Source organism: Uranotaenia lowii, chromosome 2 (assembly GCF_029784155.1).
Source record: "Uranotaenia lowii strain MFRU-FL chromosome 2, ASM2978415v1, whole genome shotgun sequence".
In the NCBI taxonomy this organism is placed as follows: domain Eukaryota; kingdom Metazoa; phylum Arthropoda; class Insecta; order Diptera; family Culicidae; genus Uranotaenia; species Uranotaenia lowii.
The window spans coordinates 406702775-406722175 of NC_073692.1; the positions used below are offsets into that span (position 1 = coordinate 406702775).

At 41.5% G+C, this 19401-nt stretch overlaps 1 protein-coding gene across 1 annotated transcript; it reads right to left on the reverse strand.

Annotated features, from left to right (window-relative positions):
* Positions 1 to 11543: 11543 nt before the first annotated feature.
* Positions 11544 to 14008, reverse strand: LOC129744511 (eukaryotic translation elongation factor 2-like). Its single transcript, XM_055737075.1, is given in 3 exon segments — positions 11544 to 12418; positions 12421 to 13434; positions 13437 to 14008. Coding segments are annotated over 3 exon segments (2361 nt in total). The 5' UTR covers positions 13909 to 14008.
* Positions 14009 to 19401: the final 5393 nt, after the last annotated feature.

A 19401-nucleotide genomic window follows, 5' to 3' on the forward strand; every position in this document is an offset into this window, starting at 1 on the left:
GGCTGTGGGCGAAGAAAGCGGACGAGTTTATTTTTTGACAAGAAAATTTGCTGCAATTTGTGATATATGTAAAATATTCAGAATCGGAATCTATTTGGTGGCTAAAGTCCAAGAAATGGAACCGTCCGGACTCTGGAATAGAGGCCCACCCAAATGAAGACCTACTAGTTAGCCTCGGTTCCTGCGAAGAAGCAAAGTTAGCAGTTTTCCCAACACCTCCTGATCCAGTCAAGCCGAGTTTCCAGAATTTTCTGCCGTAGTTGAGGCTATTTTTGCGTCCTGAATCATCTGTAATTATAGTGTCCCTTTGATTTGGTGAGCCCGTTCTGTATTATTTTTATTCTTCTTCTTCTTCTTCTTCTTCTTCTTACATCAACATGGCCAAAACATGTAGGCATCCTGGAAAATGGAAGACTTGGGTCTTTCATTTTTCTTTTCAGCGTATTATCTGTTACATATTCCTTTGCATTGCAGATATTACTACGGCCAGGCCAACCATGTGATGAAAACCGCGAAAGATACCGGATACAGGGGAGGAATGAAGCGTGGAGATCCCTACCAAACGCTTCATATGATATTTTGAATATGGAAATACCTAAATATGAATTTATGTCATTTGGGAAAGTATATATGTAACATTGATACATTAAATGCTGTTAAGGAATTAGAAAATTATGATACTCACCAACATTATACTCACAGCAAAAATAAGTAGAATATAGAATATTACAATAAGGTTGCTGTAGATCACCTATTTTGACCTCGCATCTTTCCGTCTACTCTGTGGAAAGTATGAGGGGCTAATGATAAGAAAATTTTTAGTAAACGGTTGAAATACATAGCAATTTATTATGTATTTCCATTGGCTTTGTAACCTGCAATGCAGCCTTTTGAGTTCTGAAGCTTGATACAACCTGGAACTTCGTAAAACAAAGAAACTGGGAGATATCCCAATCCATCACAGAACGTCATGCGTGCAAACACTCATATTGTCGAACCAGGCTTCACCCGCTTTACCAATCTTACCTTAAAACATTCGAAGCTTACCTATCGCTGTAACCGACCTTATTCAATATTTATTTCCATCTGATCTGATATAGAAAATCTTTGAATTATCACAAATCATTACCAACTATTCAATAAAACCTGAAATTACAAAGCAAAAGATTTCAAACAAATTTTGGAATTGATTGATTCAGTTTTAACTACAAAAATCAAGCAAGAGAGATTAAATTGAAATCTCACATTCACTTGTTTCAAACAAATGATTCTTTACACGTTACTCTGAAAGTTGAAAAAACAACGTTTTCCGATAACCAACATTTACCATAAACGAACGGTATTTGATTTTTTCCCTGATCGCAGCAATCCATGGCTGGTCACACTAACAAGTGCACTTCTCGACCCTCACCCGTGGTAAACAACGAGCCACCGCGTTATAGAGTATGAGCCTCATCTCCACTAAGCCTCATCTACAATATTTTACCTAATCACAACTTTCAAAACGTTTCAAATCGAATTAACTATACAACTTTTGTAAGACACCATACTTTACACCATTTCCTCTGAGCTTCACAATTTATTTCGATTTCCTAAAATCGATTCCGCGATGACCATATAAAACCGAAGCGCCCCGCTCCCTCAAGCAATAAATGATTTATTATGCCGATAGTACATTTGCTTGGAAATATCTGGGTTCAAATTCACTATTGCAATACACTGTTCATTTGCAGAATATTCTTTTTCGCTTTCTTCCAAACTATTTTACTATTTTCCTTAGGTTCGAACAAAAGCGTTTTTGATGGGCATCACCCGGAAGCAATGAAAATAGTTTCCATCGCCGCACAGAGGCTTAAAACCCATGAACCTCCAGCACACGCCTCTACAAAAAAAAAGAAAACCGATATTGCAAAATCCTACTCGAGACAACTTTCTTCTTTACCCGAAGATATTTTGGAATATACTCGAATGAAACCTTTTTCAATACACTAACTCACTAAAAAAAGATTTTCAAAGTAGTAAAACTTAATTGAGACAGAAAAAGCGAAACCAATGTGAGGCACCAAAACACGACCGATCCCGTTCTGTATTATTTTTATTCTGTTTGTTTATTCATATTCTATTGAAAATTTATAACCAAAGCCGTATACAATCATATGAAGCGTTTGGCAGGGAACTCCACGCTTCATTCCTCCCTTGTTCCTGTATCTTTTGCGTTTATCATCACATGGTTGGCCTGGCCGTAGTAGTATCTGCAATGCATGTTCTATGTATCAGATACTATGTTGAAAAGAAAAATGAGGAACGCAAGTTTTTCATTTTCCAGGATGCATACAAGTTTTGGCCATGTTGATGTCAGAAGAAGAAGAAGAAGAAGACCGCTGCCTGCGGAATATCATCCGCGCTTGTTGGCCTGGCAACTGGATCTCGAATGAGGAACTGCATCGCCGGTGTCATCAAAGGACGCTAGAAATCGAGATTCGGGAACGTAAGTGGAGATGGATTGGGCACACGCTGCGAAGAGATGAAAACGAGATTTGCAGAGAGGCGCTAGATTGGAATCCAGAAGGTCATCGAAGAAGAGGCAGACCCAGAAACTCGTGGCGGCGAAGTCTAGCCGCTGAAATCCGAACTGTCGACGAGAATCTTGACTGGGACCAAGTGAAGCTGGCTCCTGATCGTCAACAGTGGAGGTCTTTTACCACGGCCCTATGCACCGGAGGATCGGCGCGGGATCATTAATAATAATAATAATAACACGCCGTTAGTAGCTATCAATATTTTTTCAACAAATATTTAAAACACTAGAAGAAGACCTTAAATTTGATGCTACTTACTTTTTAAGAGATCTCTGAAGTAAAAAGCCGTAGTAAAATGAGTTTTTAATTCATCGAAAATTAACACTCTTTTGTTTACCTTTTTTCCCTACTACAAACGTCAAACATTTACCTGGCATCGTGGATTGGTACACTGCAAAAAATTTCTAAAAGTATACGGAATCTAAAACACGTGCTATAATTTTACATTCCGTGATGTAAAAATCAAGCGGTCAATGAATTTTATATCACAAACAGTGTAAAACCGTATGTTTAATTTAAAATTAATTGGAAATGTGCAACTTGTGTGGCGTGCGTCGGATAAAAAGTAAACAAGTAAGAAAATTATTTGAAAACGACTCGTAGGCGTAGCTCTAGCATTTCCAGAATCCTTCAAAAGCTGGTAGGTTCATAATAATGTTACATTGAAAAAAGAATGCTGTTGAAATTAATCAGTTTTCTCTCCATTGCAGCAAGATCAGTTTTTTCGCAGCGGCAGTGATTTTTTGGAGAAATATTCGTCAGGCGGAGATGACGCTGACCGAAAAATAAAGGTGTTCTGGGACGAATCGAGGATCCTGGTGACGGCCATCTGTACAACATCACCGTGCTTGGAATCATCGAATGAAACTAAAATTCCAGGCTGACGCTGTGCGTGATGGTGTTTATTTTTTTAGGTTATTTTTGGAAATATATGCGAAATTAAAATTTTAAAAGCTGCGTATTCATTCATAGACAACAGCAAAACCAGAATATTAAGCAAAGATTTCTAATATTTACGATAATAAATCTTAAAATTTACATCCACGTATATTTTTACACGACGGCTTTCGTCGTCCGATTTCGTGCATTGTTTTCGATCTGAATTTACACGCCTCAAAAATTACATTCTTGAAAAAATTACATCGTGATAGAATTTTTCATCAAAATCGATGTTCCGTTTTCGTGCATCGTTTTCAATCTAAAATTACACGAATTTTTCTTGCTGTGTAGGATCGACTACACACTCCAAAATAAACAGTTACACGAAATAAACTTTTATGCTACAGAACTTTTTCGAAATTACAGTCGGAAGAATTCGATTCTATAAAGCTGAAATCCCAAGGAGACAATTTTTCAAAAGTATCTTTGAAAAGCCTATAAAGATGAGACACTGCAGATCGTGTTACGAATAATATGGCGTCATCTGCTAGATGTTTTAGAGTTTGAGACCCTTCATACAGGCTTGATGTTACTTAATTTTCATTTGTTTCAAAGAGGTTTCTGAGGTATGTACGAAATTCTTCTTGCTATAACCATTGCGCGAGCAACGTTGTCACTGCTCATTTTTACTCTTAAAGTTCCCTATTAGCATAGCATAGGGTGACTACACACATCTTGCATTGGCTGATACATAAGGTACCTAATACAAATGAGTACCTGGATTCAATACTCATCTCAAGTGTTGTTATTGAGAATCAGTGTGGTACCACAATGTACACCGTGGCAAGTCAATGTAATCATATAGGGATAGCCTGAACAGCTAAATTAACTTTTCAGGTGCAGAGAACTCATACGGCCCTACATATAAAGATGCTGTTTCAGACAGGAAAGGGAAAGGTTATTTGTTTTGATGGGAAATCCTACTTGACAGATAGGATTGATGAATAAAAACAAATAATATTCACAAATAAACAAATAAAATTGAAATAACTTACCAATGTTTTGTTCTAACCCGAGTAGATGCTTACAACCATGGAGTATAAAGGAACCTGTAATGCCACTTCAAATCTTGAAACAACGAGGCAAAACTCAATTCCTGGACAGCGGTCCGAGCTGCTTTCAGGATTCTCCGGGAAATAGACTGGGGATTTATCCTTGTGTTATATTTTCGGGGTCCGGCCTTGAAGCAACTTTTGAGGTCCATTTTTGGCAACGGTCCAAACAGTACAAACTTTTAATATTTTCTGTCCACTGCCTAGTGAAAAAACTAGTCTATTCCCTAATAAAATTCATTGATATCTTTTTGACTGATCTTTTGACGTAAAAAGTATAAGGTTGCAACATTTACATGCAACATTTTAGAAAAAGAAGTCATGAACCCGAAAGTAACGCGGAACCGATTTTCCTATCAATTAATGAATATCAAAGTTTTAAAAAGATATAAAAATACTTAGCTACTGATAAATTTTCCGCTGCTTTCAGCTTGTCATTTCTCGTGCGTCTTGTCGGAAGTTCTTGCGGAAGTTCTTGCGGCATCTTTCGGATGTGCGGCTTCCTCTTCAAATTTTCACATATCCAGATCGCTTTAATAACTGATGGCAGGCTGTTACTTACGTGCACTAAACTTGACAGGATCATTAAATGTATAACTTTTTACAAAATAAAAACATTTTCTGAAATTTTGGCTGGAGCAAATATTATTTGCTGCTTATTCAACCAAGGCCTACTTTCTTCAATGTCATTTTTACTCTTAAAGTTCCCTATTGACTTAATATTAGTACTAGTTCAAAAAAAAAAACTTATTAGAAAATCAGATTTTCAGAGAAGTTAATGCAATGAAAACCTCCCGGCGAGGCTTTTAATTTTCGAGAGCTTCAATCCAACCGCCAATGTTGACATTCAACAGAACGTTATCGCCGCAGTCAATCTGCGACCCCATGACATTGGAAAAAAGGGGTCGATGCCGGTCAGGAATTCCAAACTGGTTAACTTGCCTTGCCGTGATGATGGTCGGTCATCCTTGTATAAATGTGCCCAATATCCTGCCCGACGAAGACGATAACATCTCGCCAAGTCTCAAAGAATCGGAAGAATAAATTTAAAGGAAATAATAATGATGATGATGATGTTGATAAAAAAAAACTGCTTCAACAATTACAACAACAACAACCTCACAGAGACGAAAAAGATCAAGTTGTTTGTTTTTCGCTTTCGCCTTGGATCTGACTTAATTATCATAAAATCATGTTTTAAGCTTTGTAGCTATCTTCACCGCCACATGGCAGCCGGCAATACCGCAATGTCACGCGGCCAGTCAGCCGGGCAGCCAGGCGGCGGATATTTGTCTTGCGGACATTCGAAGCATGAGGCTGTTAAGGCCTCGAAGTCCGAATCGGTCTGATGGTTTTTTTTCCTCCGACCGAAGTAAGTGTTAACCCTTAGAGAGTAAAATCTCCAAAATTACGATAAACGATCCAGCTATTTCATTTTACGAACTTTCAACTACAACCGAAAAGTGTTTTGGGTCTCTAAGGGTTAATTGAAGGGGCCAAAACCAATGGACATTTTTCTTCGTTCCAGTTGGTTGTACTAAAAAATGTTTACTTCTTTCGAATTCGAAAGAATTTCAAGTACCGCTTGAATGGAGGGACGAATTGTTTAAATTTTATTGTCAGCGTTTTTTTTCCGCGACTTGACCGTCTCCGAGATGCTTCAGGTGCCTCGAATATAGTCTTAAAAACTGCCCGAGGGGTGCGACACTTTGATAACGGGAATTAATCGTGAGTTAATGTAAATTAGCCCCGGACTCGGCTTTGGAGATGGAAGCTGTTCCGGCGCGATGGGATTTGGGACCAGAAAAAAGTTTGTTTTTCTCAAACTTTGGCCGTGAATCTTCCCGCCTTGGGTCGGTCGTTGCCAGTTAGATGGGAGTTTACCGAGGGGCTTATTTTAATTTGCAGCCAGATTTGTGAGGTGGCTTTCCTTCCACTCTCCGTGTTCATACCTTTTTCACTCTCTTCTTCGAGTGGGGCCAAATTTTGTAATCAGTTGAAGGCGATTTTATCGCTGTTCTAGAGCGTTTATTTAATTGCACGAGCCAGTTGACTCAAGTCGAGACGTTTGTGTGTTTATTGAGTTAAAGAAGGTGAAATTTCCTCCTCGTTTCTACAGAGGCAAATGAGTCACCGAAAAAGAAATATTGCAGTTTTTACTTGTTTCCCAATCGGACAAACGAAAATCAAAGTGCCACGCTGAAAGGAAAAAAAATGAGAATTTATTTGACTTTGAGAACAATTTATTTCAAAATATTAAAAATAATTCAATAGCCTCGAACAAGCTCACAGCTCACATTTAATATTTCTTCTAGATTTATTTGTTAGCATGGAATGCATGCAAAAAAACCAATCCTTTCGAAAAAGTGGGGCCAAAATATAGCGAGCAAGCGTTTCGTTTACCCATAAATATTCATTAATCACTTTTTTTTTCCACCCGCTCAGCCTGGGATTGGGCCACCGCGTGTCATGTCGACATGCGATGCGATTCGTTCGGCAATGCACTTGGCATTTTCACTGCCACTGCACTGCTGCTGTTGTGTTTTGTCAACTTCTGTTTCCTTCGAGAGTTGTTTCGAGAGCGCGTCTTTTTTTGTTGTTGCCTAGCCTTGTTTTTCAGTTGCTCTGTTTTGTCTTGTCATGGGGCTTTGCTAAACGAAGGACGTGTTTGTTTTTTTTTTAAATCAGTTATCAGTTGTCCTTTCAGTGAAATGGATCCAAAGAAAATATCTTCTAAAATGTTTAAAAAAATAACACGTGTATGAATCAGCTCGAGTTACGAGCATTTGATTTGCGAATCTATGTATGTTGAATTCTGGAAACGAAATCATATAAGATAAAGGTACCCGACCTTGGCACCTAAGGCATGGTTGACCATTTTTTCAAAATTCCTTCATAGAACATCTTTTGAAGAATTTACTTGCTTATTTGCTAAGAGTTCAACAAAAATATGTTTGCTCTATGGAACTTTATAAATGTGAGATAAATGCACTGCCGTGATATGACAAAGTGACGCAGATCCATTTTTTTCGATTTTGACTTTTTGAAGCTATTTTGTGCGTTTTCCTATGAGCTTTCAAATGCTTTCAACAAATCTAGAAAATATCAAAAAGTTTTTGAGAAAATCTAGAAAAACTAATCGCCAAAAGTGCAATTTATACGCCGAAGTGACACATATCCATGCGTTTTTGAAAGTGATACAGAACAATTTCAATAACCCATATAATTTTCAAGCGACATTCCTCAGATGTGAGATCATGCTTCCGAAAATCAATCATTTTCACTGAGCCATGCTTGACTACATTCAGAGCCAAAAAATCAAAGCAGTCAAATTTTCCTTCTTCAACCAAACCATACAAACAATCATGCATGACAACGACGCTTCTGTATTTGAAACACTTTTGCGATACATGATGAGGTAAAAAAGGACGCAGACTATCAGCAACGAACGTCTCGATGCTGATTTCCTTCCCCTAACGACTTTCAACCTTCAGGATCATAACTGATATGTATCAGTTCTGAGCGATCTATGTGAATTTTTATTTTTCGCTTTGCCTAGAAGGACAAAATCATGACTAGGTAACCGCAATGAACTGTCCAGCATGTGCTACAGCTTTTTTGAACATGTGGTATTTATTCAGATTTTTCCTTTTGAAACATTAATGATCGTCTATCAATAACGAGCATTATCAACAATGATGCGAGGATGGACGTTCGGGAATGATTGAGGGAGCGACGTTCAAAATGTATCACCAAGTATGTCGATCACCGTCGATTAGCCACGTGACGAATAGCAACGGTAGCCTCCGGTGGGGCATGGTATATCTTCTTGTATCAAGTTAGTGTTGATTTTCGACACATATTCAATGGGTACTTTTACCACGTGCGTATCACAGCACTCGGAGGTAGCATCATTCTAGCTAGAAACCATTCCTGATTGCTTTTCTTGAGCGATTTTCCGACCACTGGGATAAAACCATATTTTAACTTGACAATCCGTTTAAAATAAAATAGAGAAGACCCCCTCTTCTCCTTCCCAGAAAAATGGGGTCTCAAACAAAAAAATTGTCAATGCTGTTGGGTAAATAAAATTTGAAATCTAATGTCAACATCTACATTAATTTAAAAACTTGATTTTTTATTACAAATAAATTTGTTCGTGTATTATTTATTTTTTACAGCTGAACACTCGCATTTTATTAACGACCGGAAATTGTTTTAAATGAATAAAAAAATACATATCTTGAAAAGTTTCTCCGATGGCATCACTAAAACTTTCTTCCTCACTAGAATACAATTTAAGAAGATCCAATGTACTGGCCATTTTAATTGAAGAGCGAAATTTGTTCCAATTGCACGACTAGACTAAGGATCAAGGTTGCCGAAAAAAATTCTATGTTTTTGAGAAAAAAAAATTCTGACTTTCTGTGATTTTACCAAAAATTTCTGTGATGATTTTATGTGATGCTATTTCCTCTAATTTCACTAAAAATTCATTATGCATATTAGAGATGAACCAGCTGAAAGCTGAAAATCTCTATAACAATGAAATTAAAAAAATATATGCATTGTACCATTTTTAAATTTCAGTTGTGAAAAATTAGTTAACATAACCAATTTCATCATACTTTTCTTATTCAAAGTAAGAAATCTAAATTTTATATCGGCCAAATGAAAAATAATTTGGGAAATCCATTCCTAAATCAAAAGTTCTGTGAAATCTGTGAATATTTTAAAATTCTGTGTTCTGTGATACAGAATCTGCGTTAAAAATTTGCTCAAAATTCTGTGAAATTACAGATTTTTCTGTGATTTTGGTAACCTTGTTAAGGATAAATGTCACTCCGATGGAGAGTCGTGAACTCAAAACAAACGTTTAAACGTTGAACTGACGCATATCCATTTGAAACAATTTTACGAATTTTATGCAAAATGTTGGGTTGTGATTTAAAAGGCTGCATTCGTCACCTAGCTTTGCATAAATTCTACAGATCACATTTTATGAAAAGTCCCAGATAAACGAATCAAGATAAAAAAGAGAAAATCGCTTTTATTCGCTAAAAAAAATGGTTTATGCTTCACTTCGGTGCAACACGGCATGACTTGTAAAGTAAATATTCACTAAGTGACAAGTGACTAAGGTGCTCTAAACTCTTGGCAGCCGTACTAATGTTTTGACGTTCCGATGATCCGGTTGGCCACCAGAAATAGATCTTTACTAACAATGCTTAATTGACAGTTAACAAGTTAAGTTTTGTGTTTCATATCAATCATTGTAATCCATGTCTGTATGTTGTTCATTGTTTTTATTCGGTCTCATACTTCTGTGTTCTTCTATTGTGCGTTTAGATAAAAATTTTATAAACGTCGTTGGTGAACTGGCATCATGGCTGACTTCCGACCAAAACATATTGAGTCGTTTTATTGAGGCGTGCGCCAAGAAATTTTCTGTTTTCAAATTCACATAAAATCAACGTTGCCACAAATTCATTAGAATCGTTTGTGTATCTCATTCTTGCCCGTTAGAGTATATTTCACGCTAACACAAACGATTGCTGGCAAAAACAGTAACTACAACAAAAAAACATTTCCACCCCGGCAGAGGGTGGTGGTTTATACAAAATATTTCGATCCCGACCGATTTTACTCAAACCGTTTGGGCGCTCATACAAACAGTGCCATACACGATGCAAATCGTGTTCACAGCGACAAAATTTAATCGAATTTCATGGCATTTGTACCAATGTTGTGTAGTCTATTGCCCGCTTAATGTATGTAGAGATACTCTGGTGGATACAAATTTATGTGTGGCAACGTTGCATATAATACACTGTTATTTTTTTAAACACAACTGTCAAAAGTTCGGAAGTAAGTTCGGGATCGGAAGTCCGGATTTCCGAAGTAAAATTTAGTGCTGGCGCTATAATACAACCACTGACCAGGGAGGGATGAATCAAGGCGGGTAAAGCTTCAGGTGTGTTCTTATACCAATGCACGGAATCGTCCATCTTGTGACAGGCAATCGTAATCGTAGGCATGGTAGACGAACAATTCGCTGTCAAAAAACGCTCCGTCTCCACCCCCCACCAATGAGAAACTTTTGGTACCCCTTGCCTACTTTTCCACAATATGCACCCACCCTACTGATCCACCCTGGGATGAATCATCCTTCGGGATGAAAATCCCGAGAAAAAAGAAAAAAAATTACTGACCAGTCTAAACGTTTCATTGTGAACACAATAAGTGTTCCATCGAATAGGATTTTAGTAATTGATCAATATTCAGATTTTCGTTCAAAAGTTTCAGGCTGATTCAGGTAAATGGTTTGGTTGCGATATTGGATTGTAAAAGAAAAACGAACAACTGTTGGCATTGGGCATAATCGTATGGTGAAAGCCTTTCATATTGGGTCAAAGCATGAAAAATCAAATTTTCTCAAATTGAATTTGCTTCACGGTTTTAAAAATTTAAACTTCAACTAAAGCTTTCCAGAAATTTTTCTGAGCGTATCCAGGCCTGACGGATCCGAACATTTTGTATCAAAAATCTGGCAATATCCGTGCATTGGATTTTTTTGTTAAAATCTGCCCAAAATCCAGGTTTTCTCATTTAAATTTAAAAAAAAATGGGAAAAATAAACACATGAAAAATTATTTCTTTTTAAGTCACATCAGAGGCGTTAATACAAATTTTACATTTCCAAAAAATGTTTGCAAGTTTATTTCGATGAAACAAGCTCGAAAAATCATCTTGATAAAATAGTAGTTTTGGTTTGGATTTAGCAAAGATTGTGTTAAAATCTGGGCCAAATCCGAACAATCAGGCTGGACCGGGCTTTTCCTATTTTATTTTGAAAAACCGGGCAAGCCCAATGAAAGCCAGGAAATGTTGAATGCTTACTTAAACTTCTAACTACTCAAAAATGAAAAAAAATTTGGAATTCAGTATAATAATATATTAATAAAGAAAGTGTTTACAACTTGTCCAGATATTGCGTGAGATCTGGGAGACCCTCCTTCAGACCCTTACGCTTACGGATGTCCTAGATGATGGTAGCGGGTTTGCTGCCAGTCTCAGTTGGATCTCCGGGCAGGATCTGCCAGTGATCGAACACGCACTGTGGGAACGCCTGTCCGCCGGTGTTGGATCTTAAATCAGCGGTGAAGCCGAAGGACTCGTTTACGGGCAGGTACGCCTTGACGACGAACATGGGCGTACCGGTGACCTGAGCTTCCTCGAAGACGTGGCCACGACGACGATTGAGCACACCGTAGATACCACCGACAGCTACTTCCGGACACTGGATCTCGCAGAGGTAGACGGGCTCCATGATACGAGGAGCAGCGGTGATGTACGAAGCGTACAGTACACGACGGGTGGTCGGAATGATCTGACCACCACCGCGATAGATAGCATCAGCATGCAGAGTAACATCGTAAATGTTGAAGCGGACACCTCGCATGTTTTCTTCGGCCAAAACACCTTCCTTTGAGGCCCACTGGAAACCAGCGACGACGGAGTCCTTGATTTCATTCAGGTACTGCACACCCTTGGTGCAGTCAACAACGATGTTGGGACCAGTTCCCTCCGGACCGAAGCACCAGATCTTACGGGCTTCAGTTACATCGTAATCGTACTTCTCGGCCAGGTAACGGGCACGGACCTTGAAGTCGTCACGTGGGTTCACATCACCCTTGTCGATGTCCTCAGCGAAACCATCGGGCATGGGAACGGCCTTCATGAACAGACGGTTGTGCTTGTTGGGCGACTTGGACAAACACATCTGGTCGGATTCGTCCGAGACAGTTTCACGATAGGATACGACGGGGTCGGATTTCTTCAACGGGATTCCAGATCTTTGAGGCAAATTTCCAAGTGAAGTTCACCAGCTCCGGCAATGATGTGTTCGCCAGATTCTTCAATGATACACTGCACCATAGGATCGGACTTGGCCAGACGCTTCAGACCTTCGACGAGCTTGGGCAAATCAGCGGGGTTCTTGGGTTCAACAGCAACACGCACGACAGGTGAGACAGAGAACTTCATAACCTTCATGTTGTGGGCGTCCTTGAAGGTAGTGATGGTACCGGTCTTAACCAGGAACTGATCGACACCGACCAGACCGCAAATGTTACCGCATGGAACATCCTCAATAGCTTTAACGTAACGTCCCATCATCAAAATAGTACGCTGGATAGCCTTTTCGTACAAATCTTCCTTCTTGCCGGGGGTGAAGTTCGGGCCCATGATACGGGCCTTCTGGCCAGTGGCGACCTTACCAGAGAATACACGTCCAAAGGCGTAGAAACGTCCCTTGTCCGAGGTCGGTACCATCTTGGAAACGTACATCATCAGAGGTCCCTCAGGGTCACAGTTCTTGACAGCGACGGCAGCCTCATCATCATGAGGACCCTCGTACAACATCTCCATACGGTACTTTTGGGCAACGACAGGCGATGGCAGATAGATGGCAATCATCTGAAGCAAAGCTTCACCAGCTGGCAACCAAGTACGCATCACAACCTTCAACAGGTTCTTTCCATCCTTGTCCTTGTCCTCGTGCTTCAGGGTAACCTTGATCTTCTCCAACAGTTTGGGGATTTCGTCGGTCTTGTAGTTCATGATAGCATCGAACACCTTGTAAATCGGGTCCAACACGTACATAACGAACGAACGCTTGTTGTCGTCGTCCTTGACCTTGGCCCACTTCTTGGTCTTGGCGTTGAAGAAGTTCTCTCCCCACAGACGGTTCATCAGCTTCACGACATCGATCTTGAACATCACCGAGTACATCTCAGCGAACTGTTTCAAAGTGAAGGCCCATCCGTGGAGACCGGATCCGAAACCGACGGAACCCTTGGATGTACCGGCTTGATACGTTCGGCGATGGCCTGACACAGCACGGTTTCGGTCTGGAGGCACACGCCTGACACGCAATCGACGACGATGAGAGCACCGTCAGTGACACGCAGAGCGGCCGTCACCTCCGACGAGAAATCAACGTGCCCGGGCGAATCGATCAGGTTGATCAAGAAACCCTTGCAGTCCTTGTCGCGCTGGTCCGGGTTGGTGATGAACACCAGATCCTGTTCTTCCAGCTCGAAGTACATAGATATGGCAGTCGACTTGATCCTGATGCACCGTTCCTGTTCGTCCTTGCGGGTATCGGTGAATCGGGTTTCTCCGGCCTTGGCACCGGCAATGATACCGGCTTTCGAGACCAGCGAATCCGTCAGAGTGGACTTGCCGTGATCGACGTGGGCGATGACGGACATTTTGCGGATGTTCCGCTTCTTGTCCATCATGGCACGGATTTTATCTACGGTGAAGTTAACCATTTTTGATGTTTTTTGCTAGGATCTCTGCACGACACCGAAAATCACACTACACGCCGTTTGCGTGCACAGAGGCGAAAGAGAACGACGTTGCCTTGGTGTTGGCCGCAACGAGAAGAAGAGGTTAGTATGGTTGTTATCGAAAAGCAGCTGTTACTGTTTTGTTAAAGTAACGGAAAGTAACGAAAATTCAGATAATCCACCTTTAGCAAATAATTATACATATGCATATGCACATGAAGTCTACTCAGAGATTATTTTAGAGAAAATTGAAAAAAGCCAAACCGACTTCTTAGTATGACATATTCATGTTACGTAGATTCAGTTTAATTTTTTTTAAATAAAATTTTCCGACCGCAGATTTCTTGAATGTTTCGATAATAAAACGCTTCGAAAAATGTACTTTAAATGAATTACCTTAAAAAAAATCCGTATCATAGTTATGTTGAGTCTTGGGCCTTATCATTGAATGCTTGAATTTATGTTAGAACTAAATAGCTGACCCGGTAAACTTCGTTTTACCCGTTACTTAATAAATTGGCTAGTGAAGTAGACAATGTGCAACTCGAGACCCCATACACCCAACCTTCGGGTAGTGGTCATATCACCTCTTGTCTGCAACTCCGATTCTCTACCTCCCCGTGGTACTAGCTGGGGTGCGAGCAACCTTAGCGGAGATCGGGTACCCAACCCCGGTGGATGCTTTGGTCGCATGCAGAATGAGTTAGGGGGCTTCGTACGCGTCTGTTCTCCATGTTAGGGGCGGCGTGCGGAGTGCAACAGCGTCCTGGTGGTGTTCGGGACCCAAAACAGCAACATCACGACGGTCCTCCTGCGAGATAGTGGGGTTAGCTGCGGGCCTTGCGAGCCTGTGACTACAAAAAACATAAGCAACGAACAACGAACAACAAATTTCGGATGGAAATCGGCAAAGACCCACGTGACGAAAAGGGACTAGCGATTGGAAACTTGGAACATGGAACTGCCGATCTCTAAATTTTGTGGGCAGTACCCACGTGCTCTCCAACGAATTGAAGAGCCGCAAATTCGACATCGTAGCGCTGCAGGAGGTATGCTGGAAGAGCTCCACGGTACGAACGTATCCAGATGGTCGTGCCATCTACCAGAGCTGCGGCAACACACACGAGCTTGGAACAGCTTTTATAGTGATGGGAAAGATGCAAAAGCGCGTGATCGGGTGGTGGCCGATCAACTCACGAATGTGCCGGTTGAGAATCAAGGGCCGGTTCTTCAACATCAGCATCATCAACGTGCACAGCCCTCACCTCGGAAGTACCGGTGACGACAAAGACGAATTCTACGCGCAGCTGGAGCGTGAATACGACCGTTGCCCAAAACATGATATCAAGATCGTCATCGGGGATTTCAATGCTCAGGTCGGCCAGGAGGAGGAATTTAAACCGACAATTGGAAGGTTCAGCGCGCACCAGCTGACCAACGAAAACGGCCTCAGACTCATTGATTTCGCCGCCTCCAAACGAATGGCCGTACGTAGTACCTTTTTTCAGCACCGCCTCCCACACAAGTACACCTGGAGATCACCGTACCAAACTCAATCACAGATCGACCACGTTTTGATCGACAGCCGGCACTTTTCGGACATCATCGACGTCAGATCCTGTCGGGGCGCCAACATCGAGTCGGACCATTATCTGGTGATGGTGAAGATGCGCCCAAAACTCTCCGTAGTGAACAACACGCGAAACCGGCGCCCGCCTCGGTTAAATATCGCGCGACTGAAGCAACCTGAGGTCGCGGCAGACTACGCGCAATCGGTCGAAGCAGCGCTGCCGGCAGAGGGCGAGCTTGACGAAGCCCCTCTCGAGGACTGTTGGGATAACATCAAAACAGCCATCAACAGTGCTGCGGAGAACGTCATCGGTTATGTGGAGCGATCTCGACGGAACGACTGGTTCGACGAGGAGTGTAGGAGGGTGATGGACGAAGAGAATGCCGCGCGGGCGGCAGTAGTGCAAAGAGGCACCCGTCGAAATGTGGAAAATCACCGACAGCGGAAGAGGCAGCGAGTCCGACTTTTCCAGGAGAAAAAGCGCCGCCTGGAGGAGGAGGAGCTCGAGGAGCTGGAGCAGCTGCATCGTTCCCAAGAAACACGAAAGTTCTATCAGAAACTCAACGCATCCCGCAAAGGCTTCGTGCCGCAAGCCGAAATGTGCCGGGATAAGGACGGGGGTATCCTGACGGACAATCGTGAGGTGATCAAAAGGTGGAAGCAGCACTTCGATGAACACCTGAACGGCGCACATGCAGGAGATCAAGACGGTGGGAGAAGGTACATCGCCGGCGTAGCCAACGACGAAGAGGAGCCACTCCCAACGATGAGTGAAGTTAAGGAAGCTATTCGCCAGCTGAATAGAAACAAGTCGGCTGGGAAGGATGGCATCGCAGCTGAACTCATCAAAATGGGCCCGGACAGGTTGGCCGATTGCCTACACCGGTTGATAGTCCGGATCTGGGTCATAGAACAGCTACCGGAGGAGTGGAAGGAGGGGGTAATATGCCCCATCTACAAGAAGGGCAACAAATTGGACTACCGAGCGATCACTGTCCTCAATGCCGCCTACAAAGTGTTGTCCCGAATCCTACTCCGCCGCCTCACGCCACAAGCAAACAGATTCGTGGGAAGTCATCAGGCCGGCTTCATGGAGGGACGGTCTACGACGGACCAGATATTCACATTACGGCAAATCCTCCAAAAATGCCGTGAACACCAAGTCCCTACGCATCATCTATTCATCGACTTCAAAGTCGCATACGACACGATCGACCGTAACGAGCTATGGAAAATCATGGACGAGAACGGCTTTTCCGGGAAGCTAATCAGACCGATCAAGGCGACGATGGATGGAACGCAGTGCTGTGTGCGGATTTCGGGTGAATTGTCGAGTTCATTCGAATCGCGCAGGGGGCTTCGACAAGGTGATGGTCTATCCTGCATGATGTTCAACGTGGCGCTAGAAGGTGTTATTCGACGAGCGGTGGGCGAAATGCGGGGCACGATTTTCAACAGATCCAGTCAACTTATCTGCTTTGCCGATGACATTGATATAGTCGGCAGATCATCTGCGGCGGTGGAGGAGATCTACCGCAAACTGAAACGCGAAGCAGGAAGGATTGGGTTGATGATTAATACGTCCAAGACGAAGTACATGCTGGCCTGCGGATCCGAGACCGACCGAACCCGCTTGTCCAGTAATAACAAGGTCATGATCGACGGCGACGAGCTGTAGATAGTCGAAGACTTTGTCTATCTCGGCTCACTGGTGACCGCAGACAATGACACCAGCCGTGAGATCCGGAGGCGAATTATCAGCGGAAGTCGTGCCTACTATGGACTCCACAAGCAACTGCGGTCGAGAAGACTTTGCCCTCGTACGAAGTGTAACCTGTATATGACGCTTATTAGACCGGTTGTTCTCTACGGGCACGAGACATGGATATTGCTCGAGGAGGACCTGCGTACACTCGGAGTATTCGAGCGACGAGTGTTAAGAACCATCTTTGGCGGCGTACAGGAGAACGGAGTGTGGAGGCGAAGGATGAACCACGAGCTCGCGCGACTCTACGGCGAACCCAGTATCCAGAAGGTGGTGAAAGCTGGCCGGATACGCTGGGCTGGACATGTTGCGAGAATGCCGGACGACTGTCCTGCAAAACAGGTGTTCGCTACGAATCCGGTAGGAACAAGACGAGCGGGGGCGCAACGAGCGAGGTGGTTAGACCAAGTGGAGCGTGATCTGGCGAACGTGGGGTGCCCGAGAAATTGGAGAACGGTTGCTATGAACCGAGTGAATTTTAGGAATTATGTTCGTCAAGTTATGTCGTGAGACGGAATACTATGTAAATAAAAATAATAATTAATAAATTGTTGTAAAATGTTTACAGTTCTTTATCTTCTTTGTGCTCGTGAATCAGTTTTTATGAAAATCGCATTCAAGCTGTTCGAATTTTGTCCCGTTTCAAGTTGATTGTGTATAGGTGTCCCCCTTCCATAAAAAGTAATAATCTCGAAACTATTATACAAACCATCTCTGGCCAGAAAATCCCTCGGATACCAAATTTCACTTCATTCCGACCGACCCTTCATACGTGATGGTGTTACAAAGAAAACGCCTCCATTTTTATATATAAGACTAGCTGACCCGTTGTGCTTTGCTACACCTTCCGGAAATAAATGTAATTTGTAAAAATTTATTAAAATTTAGATTTTAGAGAGCATTGTTTTAAATCAAACCTCATCATACTTCAGAACCAACAACTTTGAAATGAGAGCTGCAGCTGCAGTTCTGAATATTAATTCAAAGATGGTATATATTATTTACTGATCTCTAAACTCGTTTTTCAAGATCTGAAATTTATACTCTGTACCCAAAAAAACCTTTTTAAATATGGTCCCTTCTTTGAAAAGCTCTTTATCTTAAATTTACATGGATGCTCTCCCATCTTTTTAAATTTTTTCCCCCACTGCTTGAAGAAGGTAGGCAAATTTAACCGGCTCGATACCCATACAGTACTTATCATGGTAATGGAAAATATATTAAATTAGTAATACAGTGCAAATTTCTTTTTTTTTTAAATAAATTTACTACGGTAAACATATAAATATTTAAAAAAAAATATCAGTTGCATCACTAAATAAGTTCTCAGCGTTTTTTTTTTATTTTCTCTTTGAAAGTCAAATATTCAAAAATGTAGGCAAAAACAAATTTCTAAGTTTACATTTGTCCCGTATATTGGGGCAAGTGTCAATGCAAAGCTTATTTACAGATGCGTTAGAGTAATGGCTTTAAAATGGAATTAATAGGAATTCCTATTTTTTGTTCTATCAAGTTTCACTGATATATCTGCAGTATTCCTGTAATATAAATTTATGATTGTTACTCCACTTTTAACGAATGCTGTTCAAAGGGTATGACCTTCATTTACAAAGACATGCCGCAGCCCGTGGCGTAGAGGATAGCCTTCCAGTCTTCTATGCCAACGGTCATGAGATCAAATCCCGGTCACGGCATACATAGTACACTTTCTGTGGGTTGGTGGTTTTAGCATTTGTAAGATGCTAGCCATCATATCTTCGAAAGATGTACGCTTAGAATTAAGTGAAGGGAATCTCTTCAAGGAAACATAAAGTTTCATTGAGATCCTGTATGTGTTTGTGTTCGTTTAAAAAAAAAAATTAAGAATTTTCAATATCCGCTGCAGTTTCAACATTCGGAATACCCCTTCTGGTCTTTCCAACATATTGAATCATTTTGAAGATGAATTTCTTAAAAGTTCGACGTTTGCCCTTGCCCCACCGTGTAAGTTGACAGAAGGGAATATTGTTTTTAACACTTTAAGGGTAAACTAAAAATTTCTCTTAAAAATATTGCGTCCAATTGAATATCAGTTCTAAAGTCTCGCTTTTCAAAAACGAAGCGGATCAAAAGTCTCCTTTATGCAGCCATGTAACACAAA